The sequence below is a fragment of the Marmota monax genome, unplaced genomic scaffold (assembly GCF_021218885.2).
Source record: "Marmota monax isolate L192 unplaced genomic scaffold, Marmota_monax_Labrador192_F-V1.1 WCK01_AAM20220418_F8-fsc00171, whole genome shotgun sequence".
Classification (NCBI taxonomy): domain Eukaryota; kingdom Metazoa; phylum Chordata; class Mammalia; order Rodentia; family Sciuridae; genus Marmota; species Marmota monax.
Genome location: NW_026694658.1, coordinates 21198 through 43458, shown reverse-complemented (window position 1 = coordinate 43458; position 22261 = coordinate 21198). Strand labels below are relative to the sequence as shown.

The window sequence follows — 22261 nt, the reverse complement described above, 5'->3', positions numbered from 1 at the left end:
AGAGCGCTTACCTAGCACACGTCAGACCCTGGGTTTGATCCTTAGCACCACATAAAAAAAGTAAAATAAAGATATATGTCCACCTACAAGTAAAAAATAAATATTTTAAAAAATGCATTAAGATAAAGCAGCTAAGAAAAATTTTGCAATATTTGGCAAATAAAAAGTAGCCAATAGATATTAGTTATGACCATTCACTGTAAAGCACAAATTAGAGCCCATCTTTTGAGTACCAGTGATTCATTTTTAATGAATGGTTTTAATTCATTCCAAAATATTCTTAGTCACTTAGTCCTATTTTTCCCTGGCATACTGTTGGCTAAGGGTGACCAGTAGTGAGAAGAAAGACTGGTCTTCTGGCTAGAAAGACAGTTTTGATTTTCCTTCTTTGACTGCCTCGGAAAGCAGTTATGTTTTACTGTTTGTTTCTATTTATTCTATTATTTTCTGAGTTGATTTACTTTCTTCATTTCTGCACATAATCATCTGTGAATTCAGTCTCTCAGGCTGGTGTTATGTAATGATAATTTGGAATTGCTTGAAAAAATTTTTTAAATTTTATTTTTGGCTTATTTAATCACATTGGCTATTAAATTGTGTACAATATTGGGAGACAGTAATGACACTTAGGTTTGCTTATTTTGATTCTGAGTTTTTAAAGGAGAAGTCACTGCTAAGATATGTTTTATTATATTGGTGAAGTATCTTTTAAATTCCTTATTGTTTTAAAAGGAATTTTGCTTGGAAAAAGACAATATTTTTTATACTCTTGTAGCATCCATAAAAATGACTGTTTGGCTTTTTCAATTTGGTGTGATAGCATTTTTAAATTAATGTGATAGCATTTTATTAATAGAACTTGCCTGCATTTCTTTAGTAAATCCTAGTTGGACATGGGGTGGAAGAGAGCAACAGCTCTCATGACACTCCCAGAGAGGGTGTTCCACCAATGTCCTCCTCTCCCATTATAACCGTAAGCCTCTGCTCCTGATGGTGGTGGTGGTCCTCAGGGATGTGGACAGAAATGACAAATGCACATACAATCATTATCTGATACTTGCCCCCCCCGCTAACCCTGGCACAATGTCATCCAGTGGAGCTAAGGACCCTTTAGCTCAGGCTTGAGGACTCAAGGTGTGCACTGGAAGCAGCCAGACCTCCTTCCTTCCTCAAGGTTCCCCCCCAGTGTGCTGATGGAGACATCCCAGCCCAAGGAGGATGCCAAAAAAAGAGCAGCAAGGGGCCCCTACCAGGCCTGAACGAGGTGCTTCTCATGTTGTGTTACTTGCTTCTGAACAACTCTGTGAGAAACTGTTAGCCCCACTTTAGAGATAACTTGCCAGAGGACATAGTTATTAAGTAGCAGAGCTGTCCTTTAAAACTGGGTGTAATTTTGGAGCTTGTACAAGCTGGATCTGTAGATTCTGAAGACTGGCTCTTGGGATGGGTGAAGAGGCAGAAGCAGAAAAAGGGTCAATGTGGCCTATCCCTTGCTTCCCCTTGAGGAACTTGTGGGGACAGTACTGAGGCTCTTATTGGCAGACTGGAAATCCTGTGGTGGTGCCTCTCCACTGATGGATCCAGGTTCCCGAGACATCCCAGCTATCGCCTCACCTAAAAGTACAGCTGAGGGAATCCAGCTGTTGTCCTCACAGAGACTGCTGGAATGTTGGCAGTATCTCTGCCCAGGACACCAAAAATGCAAGGAAAGAAATGTTTGATATTTATTGAGCGCCAGAGATGTTCTAAGAACTTTCCAGGTATTGATTAATCTAATCATTTTAACATCATTACAAAGAAGATACCATTATCTCCATTTCACAGATAAAAGACTAAGACACAAGAGGTTAGGGAACTTCCACAGACAGAAATCTACAGAGCCTGGGTTTAAGCCCAGCTCTTCGTCACTGCCATTTTAATGAAGTAAAGGCTGAATGAACCAAAGTAACTCACTACGCTCTTAGGTTGGAAAGATGGTGTGGTGCCACTTTGGTCAACATTCACCTATGACTACCAAAATCAAGGAAGTCTTTGTCTCTATGTTCAAGAGGAGGTTTCAATCTGCTCTCATCTCTGTAGGACACCCGCCTCACTACTGACTAATATCACAGAGCGGGGTTACATGGATGTCTTTCTAGAGTTTTAGAAGAGAGTGGCAGTTAGCAGGTTTTATATTGATCTCAGAAAAGGTTCGAAGATGAGTCTCAATGCTGTCCATCTAATGAAGAAGGCTCCAGCCATTGTAGCTCCAATCTTTCTTTTAAATATCAAAACAAATTTCAGAGTATAACATTTTAAAAAACTTCTTTATGGTGTTGGGGATTGAGCCCAGGATCTTATGCATATTAGGCAAACTCTGAATCACTGACCCACATCCCCAGCCTAGAATTTAATGTTTGAATTAGAATTCTGAATCAGCAGGGCTTTTTGCATTAAAGTAAGTTCTAACTCTATTTTCTGGGTGGCTTCAGTACTAGTAGTGTTACTGAGGCACCAGCCCAAGGTGTTGACAGGTGTCTGCCCTCTGATGCACGCGCAGGAGGCCTCAGTAAGAAAAGCAGCATCCCTTTGAGACTGATGCCCAGACCCAACTCCTGGAATTTCTAGAGATGCTTAATCTTTTCTTTCCCTTTATGTAAACACGAACATCCATATCAGGCCTGGAAACCTTTGTAGAAACTACAGGTTCAAAAAAAAAAAAAAAAAAAGATATAAATAAAGGAGATTTTGTTTGAAATAAGCAAAAGATAAGAATGACATTTCATAAATATTTTATCAAGAAACCCACCAGTAAAAGCTCAAAAAACCCCCAGGCCATTAAGGTATATAAGCCACATTTTTACTTAAAAGTGCAAGTCAAGAAGCTGCCATTTAATGTATTAAAGACAAAGAAGTTCCAAGATTTGAGAAGAGTCAGAATTCCTGTAGGTCAGGACAGGTTTGATTCAGTCTCCTGGGTCCTCTACAGCAATCCATATTCAGAATCATCTCCAAAGAAGGTTAAGTTTAAAAAATGTTCTTTTGTGTTTTCACTATGCCTGTGGTCTAATTCTTTGGAAACTAATTCTCTACTAGTGGAAAATGAAGACTTTAGGAAATCTGAGTGCTGTGTCCCCTTGTCACTGCCTCAGTAGCAGTTTTGAACAACATGTTAAAGGACAGAAAAGAGCAACTCAAAGACAAAGAGAAAAACTGAAAACATAAACCCTTAAAATAAATATCTAAATGGTAATTAAGTACTAGATCACCAGAGCCCATTCTCTACATCTTGATTCTTATTTATCTTAGGTCAAAAGTAATTGTGGAATATTTTAATTGGTTTTTAAATGTCCCTAAGTTCCTTTTTGAAATAAATTCTAATAAATTGTTGGCAGGCAAAAGACAAATGCAAAATCTAAATGTAAATAATTGTTCTGTGAGAAATGACTTTCACCACTACTTGGGCATTATCAAAATATAGTTTAAAAACCCTTCTATTCAACCACTGAAATTACACAAGTAATCATTTTTGAAGGCACAAATTAAAAGGTGGAAAAACCACCATAAATTGAGGCTACTCTTCTCAAAAGATAATCTGCATAGGAGTCGGTATTGTGGCCTAGGCCAGGGCTCCTGCATGCCAGGAGTTCACTCTGGCCCCTGAATCGTGGAGAGGCTGAGGGGATCCTTGAGGTTGGCACTGGGGGAGCCTGGCACAGCAACTACTTACTAAGAGGAACTTTTTCAGGATTTTATCAGCTGATGCAGTTGTTCTAGTGCAGACTGACTAAGCATCTGATCTGCTCAAAGCTTTCTCTAAGTGTGACCTGACCAGAACAGGAGATTGTGGCCACACCATTTTCATTAGCTTATTATAAAATAAAAAAGTTCCTGGAGATACACAACATTCTAATTCCTTCCTTTTTCTGAGACTAAACACCCTTCACAATTTCCCAGTGTGCTCAGCCAACACTACAACCTGATGCCTGGGGTACGGGTTGCACAGGTTAGAGCTTTCAATACCCTGACCATGACCAGTGCAGTGCAGCCACTCTCCAAAGCAGCTGAGCCCTTTGAGAAGACATCAAATAGCTGCTAACCTATTCTAAATAAATAGTGGATAAACTGTTCCTGTCTGTTAAAATTAAATCCCACATAACCTATGCTCAAGCTTGCATCTTCTTATGACCATGTTTGACATCTGGAAAGTATGGTGGAATAGTCACCGATCTGACAACTCTAGAAGTGTCACTTGTGACCCAAAGGCATCAAAATAAATAGTCAAAATATTTTCTAAAAAGTCCATGATAGCTCTTCTGGCTGTGTCCCCAGTTAGTGCCTGTATACTGCTTATATGCTTCAGGGCCATTTTGACCATCTGGTATCTTTCTTGTGGGCTATGGGCTGCTCCAGGATCATCTCCCTCTGTTCCGGATTTTAAAAACTGTAGGAGATAGGACCGGACCATATCTCCATTCAGTTCAAGGGTTTCTTTGATGCAGGGCAGGTCTGAGGCGCTGGCCAAGCTTAAGAGGTGAATCAGTGCCTGGCAGATCTGGGTCCGTAGGCTGGCACAGTACTTGAATTCCAGAAAGTCTGTGGTGTCTTCACTCTTCTGCAAGGCAGTGACCAATGCGTTCCAGATCTGAGCATACTGCTCTACAGACCCATACTGCTCTCTCTTGCTCGGGATGGAAAGGGCAGTGGCAGATCTGATACGCACTTTGAAGTTCTTGCATGATGTTACAACAAACGTCAGGGCATCGTAGGCTTGGGAGGTCCATGGGGCTGTCCCTAGGAAGAATATCGTCATTAAGACCATTAAAGGTATAAAAATAAGTTGGGGGGGGGGCAGTGGAGAAGGCATGCACACTAGTGCTCCAGATAGTCACCAAATGTGCCCATTTATTTCTAATAATAATCCCGTAAGATCAGAGTGGTGAGTGAATAATGGTGGGATCCTAGGTAAGTGACTGGATACTGACCCCCAAACCTCCCTCTTCACCTAGCCCAGCCTGCAGCATGCTTAGGACTTCTATTACCCAACATAGGACTTTGGCTGATTCAAAAAAGATTTCTTCTCTAGGAAGATTTTCTCCAAAGGGGCAAGACTTGGAAGGACCATTGAATGAATTGCAGCCCTACCTGTCCTCTCAGTTGGACGTTGTTGAGCAGTATACAACCCATACAACTGTATGCAGCAGCCCTGTTCATGCTAGCAAAAAGAATATTTCCTCGCCCAGATTAGCATACACACATTGCTTTGGCCATAGCAACTTTTGCATTTTATTGTGAAGAAAAAGAAAACTTCTAATTTCAAGATTTTTTTCTTCTATTCCCATAGGCTCAGAAAAATCTTCCTGCTTCCCTCCTCCCCAGTTACCTTTGTTTTGGGGTGTCCTTATTCTTCAAGACCAGCCTGAAGTAGAATGTAGCTTCTTTAAGTCTCCCAGCCCTTCCTTATTCTTTGTTGCCTCTGAAGACAGGCAAATAGGCCCTTTCCAATTTGTGGATGCTATTGCTATTTACAATGGACCACTGTTTGAGGTCCTTGAATATCACCATTCCAATGCCATCTCTAGTCAGTTTCCTGTCTCATTTTCCTTTTGTGGTTGCTGATAGCTCTATCTCCTCAATGGAAAATGTCATGAGGCTACTTCTCTACCAGCTCCCTCTGGTCCCCTTACTTGATGAAGGCTCTGCAGGCTGAGAGGATTTCCTCCTCTCTAGGAACATATTTTTAGATTCAAATTTTGTCAGAGAGACAGACGTATAAGGCAAATGCTGACCTTCAAAGTGAGTGCTGTCTGGGGCTATAATCCATACACCTAAGCAGCTGCTGGCCCTGAATGGTATTTCCTGCTACATGTCATGTTATGATGATATGACTGACAGACACCCTCCTTAGATGAGGCATCTACCTCTGTTCCGAGGGCTCACAGGATTTCATATTTGTACCTTTTTTCCCATTCCATTTTTTTGATATTTTTCTTGACTGTTAAAACCATATATGTTCATTGTAGAAAACTTAGAAAATGAAAACAGAAAACAAATCTACTCATTATTCCATTCAGAGGCAACCAGTATTCATAATTAGGTCAATTTCCTTTTCCTCTTTTCTCTACCCATCTGTTGAGATTTTACTATAGAAAGTATTTAATATTCTGCTTTAGTTTTTGTTACAAAAACTTAGAATTATTTTCCCAGTTTATAAAAAAAAATTTTGAAAATGTAATTTTAAATGGTAACAAAATATTCTGTTGCATATGCATACAATAATTTATTTTGCCATTGCCCCCAATTTGGGGTTCCATTGTTTTCTAATACTGTGACAAAAAACATTGTGAAAAAAAAGTTTGTCTGCTAGAGTGAAGAGGGAAACCTTCTTACCAAGAGGAAGGGCAGGATTTTTAAACACATTTCCCATGGCGTAACAGGCATTCCATCGAACTTTCATGGCAGCCTCGATCAGAACAGTAGAAATCAGAGCCTGGATAGACTCCTCAATAATTTCAGCAAATATGGGTTTTTCTATATGAGAAGGTTGCAGAAAATGAAGCAAGTTTCCAAGGGCCCGAACTGCATTGCTTTTTACCTACAATAAAATGTAAAAGCCTTAGAAATCTGTTTTGCCAGAGATGTTTCAGAAAATATAATTTTTGCTTTAAAAACCCCAGGAGAGGGCTGGGGATGTGGCTCAAGCGGTAGTGCGCTCGCCTGGCATGCGTGCAGCCCAGGTTCGATCCTCAGCACCACATACAAACAAAGATGTTGTGTCCGCCGAAAACTAAAAAATAAATATTAAAATTCTCAAAAAAAAAAAAAAACCCAGGAGACACTAGATTTCTCAAAGCAGGAAGACTAATGAAATGTACCTCCTGTAAGGATGCAAGTCCTTGGAACTCTGCAAGGTCACATCTGGTTAATTTTCTGAGCCATCAGAAAGATGAGGTCTATACAGCTCCTCTCCTAGATTGCTGGTGCTAGACTGCACTTCAGAGAGGTCTGTCTTCCCTTATAGAGATGGAGCACCAGGCCCAAGACAACAGGACCAGGCTGCTTTGCAGCAAGGCTAGAAGGAGAAGCTAGGCTTCATCACTCCAGCCCAGTATTTTCTATTAGATCTGAATGTCTTAATTTTTGCAACATACTAGAATTATCCAAGGTTTTGTTTTTGTTTTTAATACCTATTTCCTGGACTCTAACCCAAAAATTCTGATTGAATTACTTTGAGGCAGGGCTTCTCAGGTGATTACTAGGTTCTCAGAACCACTGTACTAAATAAAGCATTGGTCTGGGTCAGGTACTATGCTAGGTGCTTTACCATAAGGCACCTCAGAGTCTAGTGAAGTATATGCAATGACTCCCATATTCCAGGTGAGAAAACTGAACTTCAGAGAATCTAAAGAACACACCAGAGTCACCTACTATAAAAGGGGAATCCAGGACTTGAATCCATGTCCACTTGACCTAAGGCCCAGGCCTATGCTTTTTGAGTTTATATTATGTAATAGGAGATATTCAAAGCCAGGGGCTCCTCATCTTTTTGATTTGTCAATTCCACTTACAAATGTTTTGGGAAATAACAGAACAATGTTAGAAAAAATATGAGTATATCATGTAATATTACAATGGGCTCTGATATTTTTCATGACATTAGAGACAATAAAGAAACTGTACAAGTGTAGAGGGGGCCTAGTTATATCCTGAGTATACTTTCCACCCCCTTTGAAGAGGAGACATTTGCTGTGACAGTTTGAGGAACTTCACATCACACTGAGCTACCAGCTATGGTACGACTATAAACACCCAAGTATTTAAACAAGAAATACTAGGTGTTGTTCTTAGTTTACCTTGTCCTTGTCCTTGGAGGCTTCTATTGCTGACCGCAACATTTTTAAGAGCAGGAGACCAGAGAACTCTTCTTGGAAACTTGGGTCTGGTATTTCCCTGTACCACCCAAAGCATACAAAATAGGTTAAAAGGTAAACCCCACTTAAATATGTACATATAAAAATATACTCACTTAGTATAACTACAAAAACTGTAAGAAAACAGCTTAACAAAGCTGTTCAGATCACAGCAAGAACTTACAGGATGTATGTATCTCTCTCTTGCTCTCTTTTTTTCCTAGTGTTTCTGTGGATTGAACCCAGGGGTACTCTACCACTGAGCTACATCCCCAGCCCTTTTTAGTTTTTGAGACATTGCCCAGGATAGACTTGAACGTGAGATCCCCTTGCCTCAGTCTCCTGAGTAGCTGGTATTACAGGCATGTGCCACTGTGCCTGTTTCAGTATGTACTTCTTGACTCAGCAGTTCGATACCAAGGAATGTATCCAAAGGGAATACCTCAAAAGGGAAATTTTATGCACAAAAATGTTCACTGTGGACAGAAGCCTACAAACCTAAAGTCTAAAAGAAATGCTTAGGCATAGTGGGTTAAAAATTCATCACATAGCAATGACCAAATAAAAAATAAGTACTTATTAGAAGCCAATAATGGAGAATGCTTATACATGTGACTTACACATCAGTTTTACAGGGTTAAGAGATAAAAAGCAGGATACCTGTGTACGAATAACAACAAATATTTCTGAGAAGGGGGATGTGGGTGTTCAGGTAGGAGATAGGTTTTATACTGAATATGCCTTTGTACTGTTTCAATCTTTTTTAACTTGTGAATATATTATTTATAAAAATATAAACATTATATTTTAAAAGTAGAGTAACCATTACTAAGGTTTTGGATTTCTATTTTTATATTTTCTATAATGTGGATATATTTTTTTATATCAGCATACAGTATTTTTATACATGTAATTTTTACGTATATAATTAATACATATATATTTTATACATACAAATACATATAAAATATTATGTATATTTTGTACACAGAATTCCCAATATGTGTTAAGAGCAGCTAATTAATCTTATTATTTAAAGGAATATAAAACAAAATAAATCAGTAAGACTGATGATATGGGGGAATTACTAATAATTCTCTCATAGTAGGGATAAAAGATACTCTCTTGGGACCTCCACCTTAGAAGTCACCCAGGGAAAACAGGCTGAGTCACCTACATGTTGACAATCAGAGTGTCTGTCAGGTTGCCCAGGGACCAGGCTGCTTTGGCACGGACATTCAGAGACTTGTCTTGAAGTGACATCAGTATGGCATTTGCTGTGTCTGCAACAAATATGACATCCTGTAAGATGAACCAAACACTGCATTACTTTGAGTTCACAATGCTGCTTCTGAAATTCTCAAATTTATTTTATACAAAGCTACAACCTTTATTGCAAAATTTGATTCAAAATCAAAATTCATTTACTCAATCAATTCATTTACTATTTTATTAATGTTACAATTTGGATACTCAAGATACTCATGCCATGGACACCCAATCAGACTGTGGTTGAGCTCTTGTGAATGCCTTACAACCTGGCCTGTGACAGTTATCTGTGAATTCTGTTCTTCAGGAAGTGTTGTTCTGACAATAAAATACATTTCCAAAACACACCCTATTCACTAGAAACTTCTCAGTGAGAAGATCACAAATAAGAGTGATGGAGAACTTCATTTCTTTCTTAGTAAAACCATCAGCTTTCTAAATTATTACTATCACATGGTACTGTCTCATAGCCACTCATAAGCATTCACTGAATACCTAGGTCCCAGGTGGTGTGCTAAGTAATTTGAAATAAATGAACTATAGGCATTACCAAAATTTTGTAGCAATTAAAGAAATCAGATTACAAAAAAAGTTAATTTCCTTTACTGCCCAACTCAGGAGCTTTATATCCACAAACAAGTGGTGATATGGATTATAAATAGAAAAAGAAGAGCTAAATGAGCTCACTCTGACCTGTCTGAGACAAGGAAAAAGCACATAGACTCCAAGGGCCCGCGATGTCGCAGCTTTCACTAAACGGTTCTTGCTGTCATTCAATCCGAGTAGCATTGTAATGCACAAAATCTGCCTGTCATTCTGCAACGAGAAGGGTGACAAAGGGAAAAGCAAAATGAAATAATTATGAGCCAAAGTTTCCCCAAAATGACTATGAAGTACCTGTTCATATTCAGGAGCTGAATGCACTGTGATCTCAGGGCAGGCTACCCTGTGTTAGCGCAGGTTCCATTCAGACTCAACATTGACCTGAGAATCCACTTTGTGCAAGGCACACACAGCATCTCATCACATCCAAGCTTTCTACTGTGTGAATTAGGCAATTTTTTATCCTTTTATTCCATTAAACTTGCATTTTTTATAAGAGCTAATTTACATAAATAAAAACAGATGCAAATTCTGCTGAAGATTAAAGAAAAGCAGCAGTTTGGATACTGCTATGGTCTAAATGTTTATGCTCCTGCCACATTCATATATTGAAACCTTACCCAAAAGGTGACAGTAATAGGTCCTAGGGCCTTTGGGAGGTGATCAGGTCATGGGGACAGAACCTTCGTGAGAGAGATTAATGCCATTTTAAATGAGGACCTGAAGAGCTGTCTTGCCCCTTCCACCCCGTGAGCTAGACAGGGCCACCTATGAATCAGAGATTGAGCACCTAACACCACCAACTCTGTAGATGCCTTGATCTTAGAACTTCCAGCCTCCAGAACTCTGAGAAATAAATTGCTGTTTTTTAAAAGTCACCCAGTTTATGGTATTTTATTTTAGCAGCCCAAATGGGCTAGGACAAATACCATGTGTTGGCATCATATCTAAATATTTTCACCTACTTTTATGTTATTTTTCACATGACTCCCATCTTAAGATAATATTATTAAGTTCTATAAAAGTTAAGACAGTCCCAGAGCTACAAAGACCCAGCATTTAAGCCCAGGTCTTTTAAACTCTGGCAGGAAATCTTTCTGAAATCTCTTTGCCTTTGCAGCTGTGCTAACTCTTCTACCGCCCACCTTCTAAAGCACCGGGAGAAACAGCTGTCTGACAGATTAAAAGTTCTCCCATTTGTTGTTCCCACTGCCCTCACGCCAAACTCAAATACAATAATCTCCTCTTTCTTATAGATAACACTGAAAATATTTCAAAATAAAAAAGAATTAAACTTGAACTGTGATGCTCAGGGCAGTATGAGAGGAAGAAAATGGCTTGAGCTACCGGCAGACTGCTGAAGGCCTCGGGCAAGATGGAAGACAGGGCGTCACAGGCGCTCGCCTGGAGAGTTGGGTGCTCTGAACTCTGCAGGGCTCGAGGTAAAGGACCTTTTAGCATCACAGTCCAGAACATCACCACCTGAAAGAGGCACAGTTAGAACTACAGCCTGAGATGCACAGTGGAACCAAGTGAAGCTAAGCCTACCACATGTGGCCTTAGCTATGACATGTTTCCTTAAGGTACTGGCTTTCTGTAAATGCTTCATTGGTTCCTCCATGGTGATAAAAAAGACTTTAGAAAACAACTAATCAAATCCTCGTATTTTATTGACTAAGAGACTACAGTGGAATGAAGTCAGACAGCCACAGTGACACTGAGGAGAAGGATGAAGATGACAGTAAAACAGCTAATGGTTTTCAGAGAGCTGATCACATTCTGGGCATTGTTCTAAGTGCCTGAAGTACTTCAACTGATTTTAACCCTCAGCATAACTTACATCTCTTTTTTCACACAAGGAATATGAGGCACAATGAGATACTATAACTTGTTAATAGGCAGCAGAGGTCAACTAGAATCCAGATAAACTGACATTTAGTTAGGGCTCTTTCAACCTGATCCCCTGTGACACAGGGTGTCAAAATAGTCCAGGGACCATGTATTTTAGATCAAGGAGCACAGGATCCAGAGGCTGAGTTGCATAAGTCCTGCAGCTGCTGCTTCCTGTCTACAGCCTTGGGCAAGTGACTTAACCTATCTAAACTTTGGTTCTTTTTCAATAAAATGGGGCAAAGATATCTATGTTATAGTCTGTGATAATGATACTGTGTGCAAAGTTCCTTCCACAGGACACTCTTAAAAGTTCTTACACAGTGGATACTCTTAAATTGGGCAGTAGGCTCTTTTTTCAGCATTTCAAAGAATTATATCACTTCAAAGTCCCTCAGGTAGGCATCTGAATGCTTTTATTTCTATGCTTTATAAAAATCCTGGTATTTCGCATTCATTTGCAAATCCACCTGTGGTTTTGGTAACCCCAGTTTCTGTCCTATATATATGGGCCTGGGTTTTGCTGTATATTCATGCAATAGTCATATCTTCCTCCTACTTCAGCTCCTGGAAGCCCAGTCTGGGCCCTCCCTACTCCAATCCATTATGATGTAGACAGGTGTGGTTGCCAGCCTCCAAGGTAACCCAGAGTTATTCTCACCTACTAATGTTTACACCTCTGTGCAGTCCCCTCCTGCACTGAATAGAGCTGACCTAGTAACCAAGGGATGCTGTGAAAGTTACAATGTGAAGCTTCTGAAGCTAGGAATAAGACACTCTGCAGCTTCCATCTTGCTCTTCCTCTTGGATCATTTGCTGTGAGGGAAGTGGGCTGCCATTCAACAGGACAGTCAAGCAGCCCTGTGGAGGGGGTCCTTATGGGGAGGAACTGAGTGAGCCTTCTGCCAAAAGCCAATGCTAACTTGCTGGGTAAATGAGCAAACCACCTTGGAAGAAGAGCCTCCAACCCTGGCATGCTGAAGTTGACTGCAACCCTGGGCGGCATCTTGACCACAGCCTCATGAGACCTGGACCAGAACCACATGGCTAAGCTAGACCGTGTGAGAAAATAAATGTATATCACTTAAAGTTGCTACATGGCTAGGGTTGATTTACTACTTAGTAGTAGATAAGTAGTATAGAAAGTCTATCTTCTTTAGAGATGAGTGTGAACAGTTAAGAGGCCATCCAAAGCCACTTTCTAGCAAGGAGAGAAGTTTGGATTCGAACCTAGTTCTGTCTGATAGCAAACCTCATCTCATCTCTCTGTGAATGGTTACATGAAATCTTTAATGGCAGCCCCGAGAAGGGAGGAGGGTTAGACATTATTTATATACTCGAAGGATGATGGAAATTGTGAAGGGAAAAGAAGGGGCAGGATGAAGAGGGCACAGGGAAAAAATATCACTAACACTGAATTGATTTTGCTTTTGGCACTGAATAGAAGAAACCTTTAAAGGTGGCCTCATCCAAATAACTGGCACAGTGTAGGGACAACAGAAACAACCTGAGATCACAGGATTTTTATAGTAATCACGGTTTCCCCCATAATTGGGGGTTAAGGAAATTAACATTCACTGAGCACCTACTATGTGCCAGCACCTTTACATTTCATTCACTTTTTCAGCAATCTTATGATTTAAGGATTATCCTTCCTCTTTACGATGAGGAAACTATGCTTATAATCCCACATCCATTAAGTGATGCTCTCCAAATCTGATCTTATGCCTTCTGATTCAAAATCTTTCCACCATTTTATGCACAAGAAACACTGATTTTATTATTCTTGGTTGAACCTTACGTATAATCCTACTACATACTGAATTACAAATAAAAACTATTCATGTTAGTTTCATGTCATGCTAGATTATAAACCATAGCTTGTGACATTGGAAGAAATAATATTATCTATTCCACTTTATCACTGAGGTGCCAAATAAAACTGTAACTGAAGCATTAAGAAAAGCAAGAACTATGAATAGATATGCATTTACCAAGAAGACTGGTACTCTCTGCTCAGGTGGTATGGTAGAATCTGGTTTATATTGCTGTATTAAGCCTGTGCCCAGTTCTTCCAGAAGCTGCCGAGGTAAAAGAAATAACTGTCAAAGCAGAGCATTAGAACTACAGCTCACTTCTGTTTGGAGATCACTTCAAATCATAAGGAAAAATAATTTCTAAGCGATTTTCCTTCTTTTCTCATTAACTCTTATAAAAGAGGCATTCTTTTGAGGAAAAAATCAATAGCTATATGTTGTTAATTTAATACCAAAACAATTCTTTGGGTTTATAGGTAAGAATTGAAAATAGAGGAATGTATAGCTTCTTTACCTGACGACTCCTTAAGAAATCTGGCTTCTAATGAAAATTACCTTGGCTCCATGAAGCTGAATGGATGGATCTGCTTCTCCCATGCACTTGCAAATCACCTCTCCAAGTTCCATCAAGTAGACCTGAGCCACAGAAAAGTAGCCCCTTGCCAGGTGAGCCAACACCTACGCAGAGAGCAGGAAATTAATCTCAAAAATCTGAATGCAAGGTTGCAGTATCTAGAAAACAATTTCAATATTTGAGAAATCACTTACACTTATCAGGTGACTGAAATCTGATGTGAATGAAATGAAAAACAATCAAAATCTTTATTTTATTGCTAACATCAAGTAACTATATCATAATTCTATGATGCTTTATAGTTTATTATTGTTTTTCATTTAATATTATCTCATGTCTCTGAGTAATCCTTTGAGGTAGGTATTAACTGAATTTACAGCTGAAGAAACTAAGGCCGAAAAGGTTAAAGGATATATTTAATGTTATCCAAATAATCAGCAGCAGTTCTAAGCCTATGTCTTAGACTACATCTGAGAATAGAAAGAGCAAATACTTTTATTCAGAGTTAAAAGTATATTCCTTTGAAGGAGCATTTATTTTGTTTCATTAAGCAGATGCAAAATGAGAGAATTTATTGAAAATTAAAGATTTAAGTTGCAGAATTCCAAGATTAATCATATAATTCCTTTCAGAACTATTATACCTATTACACCCATCTGTCCCACCTATCATATAATACCTGAGATAACTACAATAGCTTTTACAATATTTTACAACCAAAGCCCCCCTGCAACCTGATCAAAATACCAAAATAAACCACCCACAGCTAAAACACAACTCCCACTAATGTCATGTGGCTTTTTTTTTTTTTTAATATTTATTTTTTGGTGTAGATGGACACAACACAATGCATTTATTTTTATGTGGTGCTGAGGATCGAACCCGGGTCCCGCCCATGCTAGGCGAGCACTCTACCGCTGAGCGACAATCTCAGCCCCAATGTGGCTTGTTTTTACAATATTTTATATGCCTACTTCTCACAGTCACCCTATGAAAAGGGAATGACCACCTCCTTTCAGAAAGGAGGAAATGAAATCTCTACCTGTAGGGCCTCCAGTCGCATGGGAGATGGTTCAAAAGTGCTTCCTGCTGCAGAGCCAGTATCCCCACCTGAATAGCAATCCTCTTTGGGCAGTACAACAGTGGAAATACAAAGTCTAATGAGCCAACAGGGCTCTAAAGACCCCTTTGGTGAGCTAACTGATGTTTCTTCCAGAGAGGATCCTGCAGGGACTTTCTTCCACCAATCAGCAGGGCTGAGGTGAGGAGTTGCTGAATTGCTACTGCTGAGTCCAGAAGAACAGGGCTGTTGCAGAAGTAGCTGGACTTCAGGTAAAGGTGCATGAGTGGACACTATAGCTCCCAAGAGTGTGAGAGTTGACACACGGACATTGACATCTGTCAAAGGAAAGTCAGAGCCTATTACCTTAGGAACCACTCTCATAAGGATCAGTTACCTCTGCAGGTAGGTAAGAATTATTAGATCCTTGTTTAATTAGGTCTAATTAAACTTCCAGACCTAATTTCAAGTTCGTAAGAAACACATGGGACAACATCATAAAGAAACAATCTGACACTGAGAAAATATTACATAATCCATAAGACAACTGACTGGGAGTCTTCAAAAAATCAGTATAATGAAAAACAAACAAAAAAGGGTGGAGGGACCACACAATTAACAAAGACTAAAGTGATACAATAACTGAATGTAATGCACAAAACTTGAATGAACCCAGAATTTTTAAAAAAAGCCATTAAGGCTAAAATGTCCAGCACCATTTGTTGAAAACAATATCTCTGCTTACTTTGTCATAAGTTGATTATATGAACATAGGTTATTTCTTGGCTCTCTACTCTATTCCACTGATCTGTCTATCCTTTTCCCAATTCTACACTGACTTAGTTACTAATGTTTTATAATAAGTTTTGAAGGTGGGTAGTGTCAATCCTTCTAACTTTGTTTTCTCACCCAGTGCTATGTGGCTACTCTGGGATTTTTTTCCTTTTATAAACTTTAGAATCAGTTGACATGAAAATAATGACTTGGTATTTTGACTGGGATTGTACTGAATCTATAGATAAGTTGGAAAGAACTGACATCTTGATAATATTGAGTCTTCCTATCCATAAATATGAAATATCTCTACCATTTGTTTAGTTCTTGAGGAAATTTGGGTTCTTTTAATCTTTTTGCCACTAAAAGTGATGAGAGGTCTTAAGGTAGGAGGAGTTTATTTTATCTTTTTGAGTCCTGCTTTACACACTGGTTTAAGGAGTGGACTGAACTTAGTCTACACAGCAGGATCTCACTTAGGCCTCATAAAAGTCTTATGGAGGGCTGGGGTTGTAGCTCAGTGGTAGTTGTGCTCACCTAGCATGTGTGAAGGCACTGGGTTCAATCCTCAGCACCATATAAAAGTAAATAAAATAAAATACAGGTATTGGTCCACCTACAACATATATAAATCTTATAGAGTAGGTATAATTCCTGCTGTTAGGAATTTCAGGCTCAGTAAGGGCCATGGCAATGGGAGTGTGCTACAGACTCTCAGACTGACTCTAGAACCAATGTTCTTCCCACGATGTCACAGAAAACATCTGTTTCCTTCTTGCTCTACAATTCTGACAATTCTGACACAAAAACTCATCTTTTCCAAACGTGTTCTGATCTGAAAGCTTGCAAAATTTTCAGTTTAACAGAGTAAAATAGAAAATAAGAAATAAGACTCTGCACTTGGGATCTGAAGTTCAGGGATGTTATCTGAGCCTTCAGAAGAGATAACATTAAAGAAGTTATGTTCTATATTCCAATTTTTGTTTCCAAGAAGATGATGATATCTGCCTGTCCTTTCATCCATTTTCTACTTATGCCTAAAGCTAATAATCCACTTGCACTTGGCTCATTCCTAATTCTAAAGGAACACTCTAGTCACTGCCATGAAGCATCAAAGGGGCATTAAACTTTACAATTCATTCTCCATCTCATTTTCTTCTGTAGGGGTTTGAGGGGGAAAAAGTAGAACATCACTGGTAGCTGTGAAAAGCTGAAGAGAAAAAGTAGAGATCTCTTAAGAGTTGCAAAAATGCTCTGAATACTTTTTAAAAAAATTTACTAATATTTTCCATTTGACTGAATAAAGAAGTAATTGGTTTTAAAACACTACCAACCTTTGTGGCGGATATAAGGTTTTATCTGGTTCCAGACTTTGGTCAACAGGCTGAGTTTCAGACGGTTGTAAGGGGCATTTGATACTAAATTTGCAAGGCACTGTAAATCACAAAAAAATAGCTCATCAATAGGCCTGACTAAATCATAGCATAGAAACAAAATTTCATAGCACTTAGTTTAAAAGATCTTTTATGCTTAAGGAAAATCCTTTTCTTTTTTTTTTCTTTAAAAAAATAACTTGTTTAAAATTTGATACATTGGTACAACTTAATACTAAAGCAAAAAGAGTATTTTTAGCAAATCATTTATTTGGACATAGAGATATTATAGGTTACATCAGACAGGTAGGTACAATCTTCCAAATAGGATATCTTTAATACATTTATTATTTAGTTATATTCTTAGGTTAAGTTACTTTTGGACTATGTAAGATATTATACAACACTGAACCAGAGAAACCTTTTCTGGAACTCACAGGTACCTTGGAACATTTACCTTAATTATCTGAGTTAGGGTCTGTGAAGACGACTCTGCCACCAAAGCTAACAAAAGACATCTGTGCAACTCCCTAATGCTGGAAGCAATCATAACAGAGAAGGGAGTGAAAGCCCTTTTGTGGTCACTGGTATCTTCAGCAACAGACAGAAACTGCTTCGAGCCTTCCAGTATAGCAGATAACACTTGCAGAGCACAGGCACGTGTCTGAAATTTCAGGATGGCCACACTCGTTAGTTAAAAATCAGGAGCCACAGTCTCTTTTTCCCACATATATTTAATGTTCAAAGTACTTAAGTCATCTTAACAAGAAGACTAAAGGCAATGAGATTATCTATCAAGTCCTGAAAGCAGCCATGAACTAGCCCCTTTGTACCCCACATCTAAAAATGAACCTTAAATCACATTGCTATTAGGTTTTCTTATAGTAAGGCATAAACATAAGCAACACTATAACACAAAACCCTGAAATTCTAAACATGAGAATAATTTAAAGATAGAGGCCTAGTTTATTCAGCATACAGCCAACTAAAAAGAGAGAACTAAAGAACCCACAGGGTAGGAAAAATATGCATGACCTAAGAGCCTATTTTGTATCAAATTTCCTGAGAACATTCTGCTTTATATTCTATTCTGAAGCATCTAAGTGCTCTAAGTTAAACAAGACGGCAGGATCTAGTGTATACTCAGCGAGCACCATAAGTGATCCAACTTTTAGAAACACTCTCATGTGTAAGAAATAATATTGCTTGTAGTGAGAATATCTGATAAACAAAATAAAAGCAGTCATGGGCTATTGTATGTCAGGAAAGTATTCGTGAATCAAGATTCTCTTTATAAGGTTAAAAGATTACTTTTAACTGGTCCTCAGATGATTTTGTGGTACTAAAACTCAGACATGAAAAAAAAATGAAAGCCAATTGAACCAAAACAGAATATAGGTAACAAATGCAGATCTATTACTACAGAAAAGATACTGTGCCCTCTTTGGCCAGTTCACCCCAAAATGCCAATTAAACACTTTTGGGTCACATTTTTTTTCAAAGCAGAGAATCAATGTTACAATTCTAGGATCTAATCTAAATATTGACTCAACATGAAACAAACATAATCTGAATTTGGAGTAAACAAAAAGGTTTTCCAGAAAGCCTTCAACTATATTATCTTCAAATAACCAAATAATAAATCACTTCTCAGGTCTTTTGAAGAGTGGCATCATAAAAAAAATCTAAAGATTTATTGCTCTGAAAACAAATGTGAAATATGTAGCATGAGTCTTCAGAATTACACACGCCCACTTAAGTTAGGGGACTGACGATGCATTAGAAAACTGTGCTTATGTGTGAGGAGCAAGACCATGAACACAAATTAGCTGATCCAAGAACTGAGATCAGGTGCTGGCAAACTCTTTCTGTAGAGGGCCATAGTCCATATTTTATATTTTAGACTTGTAGGTCACACTGTCTCGGTCACAACCACTCAACTCCGCTCTGGTAGAATGGGCACTGTGTAAAGGAATAAATGTGGATGTGTTCCAATTAAACTTTACTTACGTTACAGATAATGGAATCTGAATTCCACATATTTTTCACATATCATGAAATTTTATTCTCCTTATAATTATTAAAAAAAATTTAACAGCATCTAAATCATTCTTAGCTTGTAGGTCATACAAAATAGGTGGTGGGCTAGATTTGATTTGATTATAGTTCATAGTTTGCCAACTGATGATTGGATGGCTGGTCTGTCCTGAAAAAGATAGACGTTATACTAAAACTTCATTTCTTTGGAAGGTAATTAAAACTCACAATTACAGAAGCTCACAAACTAAATGAAATTAAAAATCAAGTTGTGAAATAAATGAACTGATGTTCAAAAAGACAAAAAATTGTCGCTCAATTAACTTCGGTATCTTAAGGAGGAAAACATCCATGATTATCACAGATGGAAACAAAAGGGATGTTATTGAAACTTGTTCATTTTTTTCCCACTGAGGTATAAAAATGCATAGAAAATTTGATACTTTTTATAGTTCTGAGTTAATTTCCTTTAAATCCTGTTTAATGTATCTTTGTTATCATAAAATTGTTACTTATGATACTGAATCTGGTTCAAGTTCTGCTTCATTTATTCTCACATCAATACATAATATCCTGTTTACCAGTTCCAATCAGCACTTCCAGCAGAAATTACTGGTGTACAAGCAAATCATAATAGGTACAACTCTCCAGAGAGCTCATTTTGTTGATTATGCTTTACTGTCTGAATATTTATAATGATGGATGACTTTTCAATCTTATAAACATCAGTGTGCATAGTTCTGCCAGTGTGTATTCACCTCCTTGGACATGAAGGCTTGTCTAAAGTTAATGAAATAAAAAAGCGCCACCCACCTTTTTGCTTTTAGAATATAGCAGAAATGTTTGCTGAAATAGTTCAGTCAATCTTAATTTTCTTCCTTCTTATGTTTGTAAGTTCTCAAAATACTTTTGATAAAGAAGACAACTCTCCTGAGAGTAGGTCCTATTAAGGTTTCCATGCAGAGAACCAAGCTATTCTCTTCTTTGGCTTTGTCCAAATATTAATTTTTTTTTCAGTGATACAGATTGAACCCATGGTCTTGTTCATGCTAAACAAGCACCCCACCACTGAGATATAGCCTCAGACTCAAGTACTAATTATTATTCACATGTTTCAGGGTTATTTTTTTATGGATTACATTTCCAAAGTTGGTTGTCTTGAAAGTGAATGTATCTGAACCTTGTGACAGGGCTAGTAGATTTGGAGACATTCAAGTAAAGTTTAATTGTTCCTAGTTGGGCATATAAAAGTAACCTGATTACTTATTACTCCATAACAGTTAAAATTCTAACCTTTTCATTTTCTTATCTTGTTATGCTATTATCTAGACTTTATTTGTATCCACTTTTCATAGTTATTTCAAAGAGAAATAAAAATTCATGATGGAATTTGAAAGTCAGGATAATTCCCAAGGTATTAAAAGAAAGGTCTGCCCTTTAGTTTGTTCTTTAGGCCAAACTCTTGATGTGTCTCCATAATATGCCTTTATAATCCCTGAGAAAATTGTACAGAAGAAATTCTTACATTAGTCATGTTATTTTTATTGATAATTTGTTCTGTCTCTGCTGGAAGCATAAAATGTGCATTCTGAAGCACATTTCCTACACGGAAACATAACTTCCCAAGTACTATCACATTACCAAATCCTAAAGAAAATTTCTCAATTTTCTCCTTCCCAATTAACTGATTTAGCATTTCAAGTTCCAATTTCCTGAAAGTAATCTACTGTTTGTATTCTAATTGGAAGACTCCAATCACTTTTTCTTCTATTTCTCACTAGAAAGATTTTCAGCACATCTGTTTCCATTTTTTTCCTCAAAGTTTCTAGAAGTCTAAGAACCTCTCTCATCAACATCAACTACTGCAAACCTTTTCCAGCATGTGGCTTGGTGCACAATTAATTACACTCTCATCAGTTTGCAGAGGTATGCTCCAAACCTCATTTTGGACAATAATCACCACTTATTTAGACCCTGCCAAGCTAATATTTTATAAAAATTTCGAGTATAACCATTTGCCATTACACTAAACTGAATAATTTCCATTGTCTTTTCTTGGATGGCTTGTTATTTCTGCTTCTCCAGGACTTGCATGGGGCTTTAAGCGGGATCTAGCACATCTCCAGAAGCAAGAATTTCTTCTGTACATTTTTCTTACCATATTTCTTGTGAACACTGAACATAAACAGCAAGAACATGTCTAAAGGGGACCCGAATCCAGGAGATGGATAAGACAGACCACTGTGCCAAATGTAAAGCACTTTAAGTCAAATGTAAATTTTTTTTTTTTTAACTGAGTGCTTAGCCACTGAGCCACATCCCCAGCCCCTTTTAACATTTTTTTTTTTTTTTAATTTTGAAACGGGATCTTGTTAAGTTGCTTAGGGCCTAAGTTGCTGAGGTTGACTTTGAACTTGTGATCCTCTTGCCTCAGCCTCCTGAGCCACTGGGATTATAGGTGTGAGTCACTGCCTGGCTTAAATGTAAACATTTAAAAGATTATAAATTATTTCAATTAACTCAGTTTCATCAGATATGACCTCATAGCCTTTCTGTATTCATCCCCTAAGATTGAATGTTTCTCATTCCCTTAGCTAGGCAGTTGGAGTGTTAGTGGTTAACTTGGCTTCTACTTGCCCCACAGCAACATCTTCTTGGCCACACTGGCAGTTCCCCCTAGTGAAAAGCATTCAAATATGCATTTAAAATTCCTTGTAGTAGTTTTCCCTTTAATTACGAGAATGGCTTCATTACTGGTATCTTTGCTACCATTCATTTTTCATTTTTCTCCCATTTATTATTGATTCAGGTGAGCTGCAAAATTTCTGCTAATCTAGTTACTTACAGTATTTGAAATGTACCACAGAATTTTATTGTGTATAATTAATGCTAACATAAGCTTCCAAAGGATCATCTAGAAGTTTTTTTTACCCAGTAATTAGCTATTCAAGCACATGATTATAAGATGTTCCAAT

At 38.0% G+C, this 22261-nt stretch overlaps 1 protein-coding gene across 3 annotated transcripts in view; it reads right to left on the bottom strand.

Moving 5' to 3' along the window:
- Positions 1 to 2754: 2754 nt before the first annotated feature.
- Positions 2755 to 22261, bottom strand: part of Heatr6 (HEAT repeat containing 6) — a 33064-nt gene continuing 13557 nt past the window's right edge. For 2 of the 3 annotated variants that reach the window (XM_046423143.2, XM_046423144.2), the window contains exons 10-20: positions 17707 to 17913; positions 17211 to 17310; positions 15085 to 15440; positions 14024 to 14146; positions 13646 to 13732; positions 11109 to 11243; positions 9852 to 9974; positions 9067 to 9191; positions 7833 to 7929; positions 6370 to 6574; positions 2755 to 4773 (exon numbers count right to left, since the gene is read on the bottom strand). In XM_046423143.2, the coding sequence (XP_046279099.1) occupies positions 4202 to 4773; positions 6370 to 6574; positions 7833 to 7929; positions 9067 to 9191; positions 9852 to 9974; positions 11109 to 11243; positions 13646 to 13732; positions 14024 to 14146; positions 15085 to 15440; positions 17211 to 17310; positions 17707 to 17913 (2130 nt within the window). In that variant the 3' untranslated portion in view covers positions 2755 to 4201. The remainder of the gene's footprint in view (positions 4774 to 6369; positions 6575 to 7832; positions 7930 to 9066; positions 9192 to 9851; positions 9975 to 11108; positions 11244 to 13645; positions 13733 to 14023; positions 14147 to 15084; positions 15441 to 17210; positions 17311 to 17706; positions 17914 to 22261) is intronic. The other variant, XM_046423145.2, reaches the window with a different exon arrangement.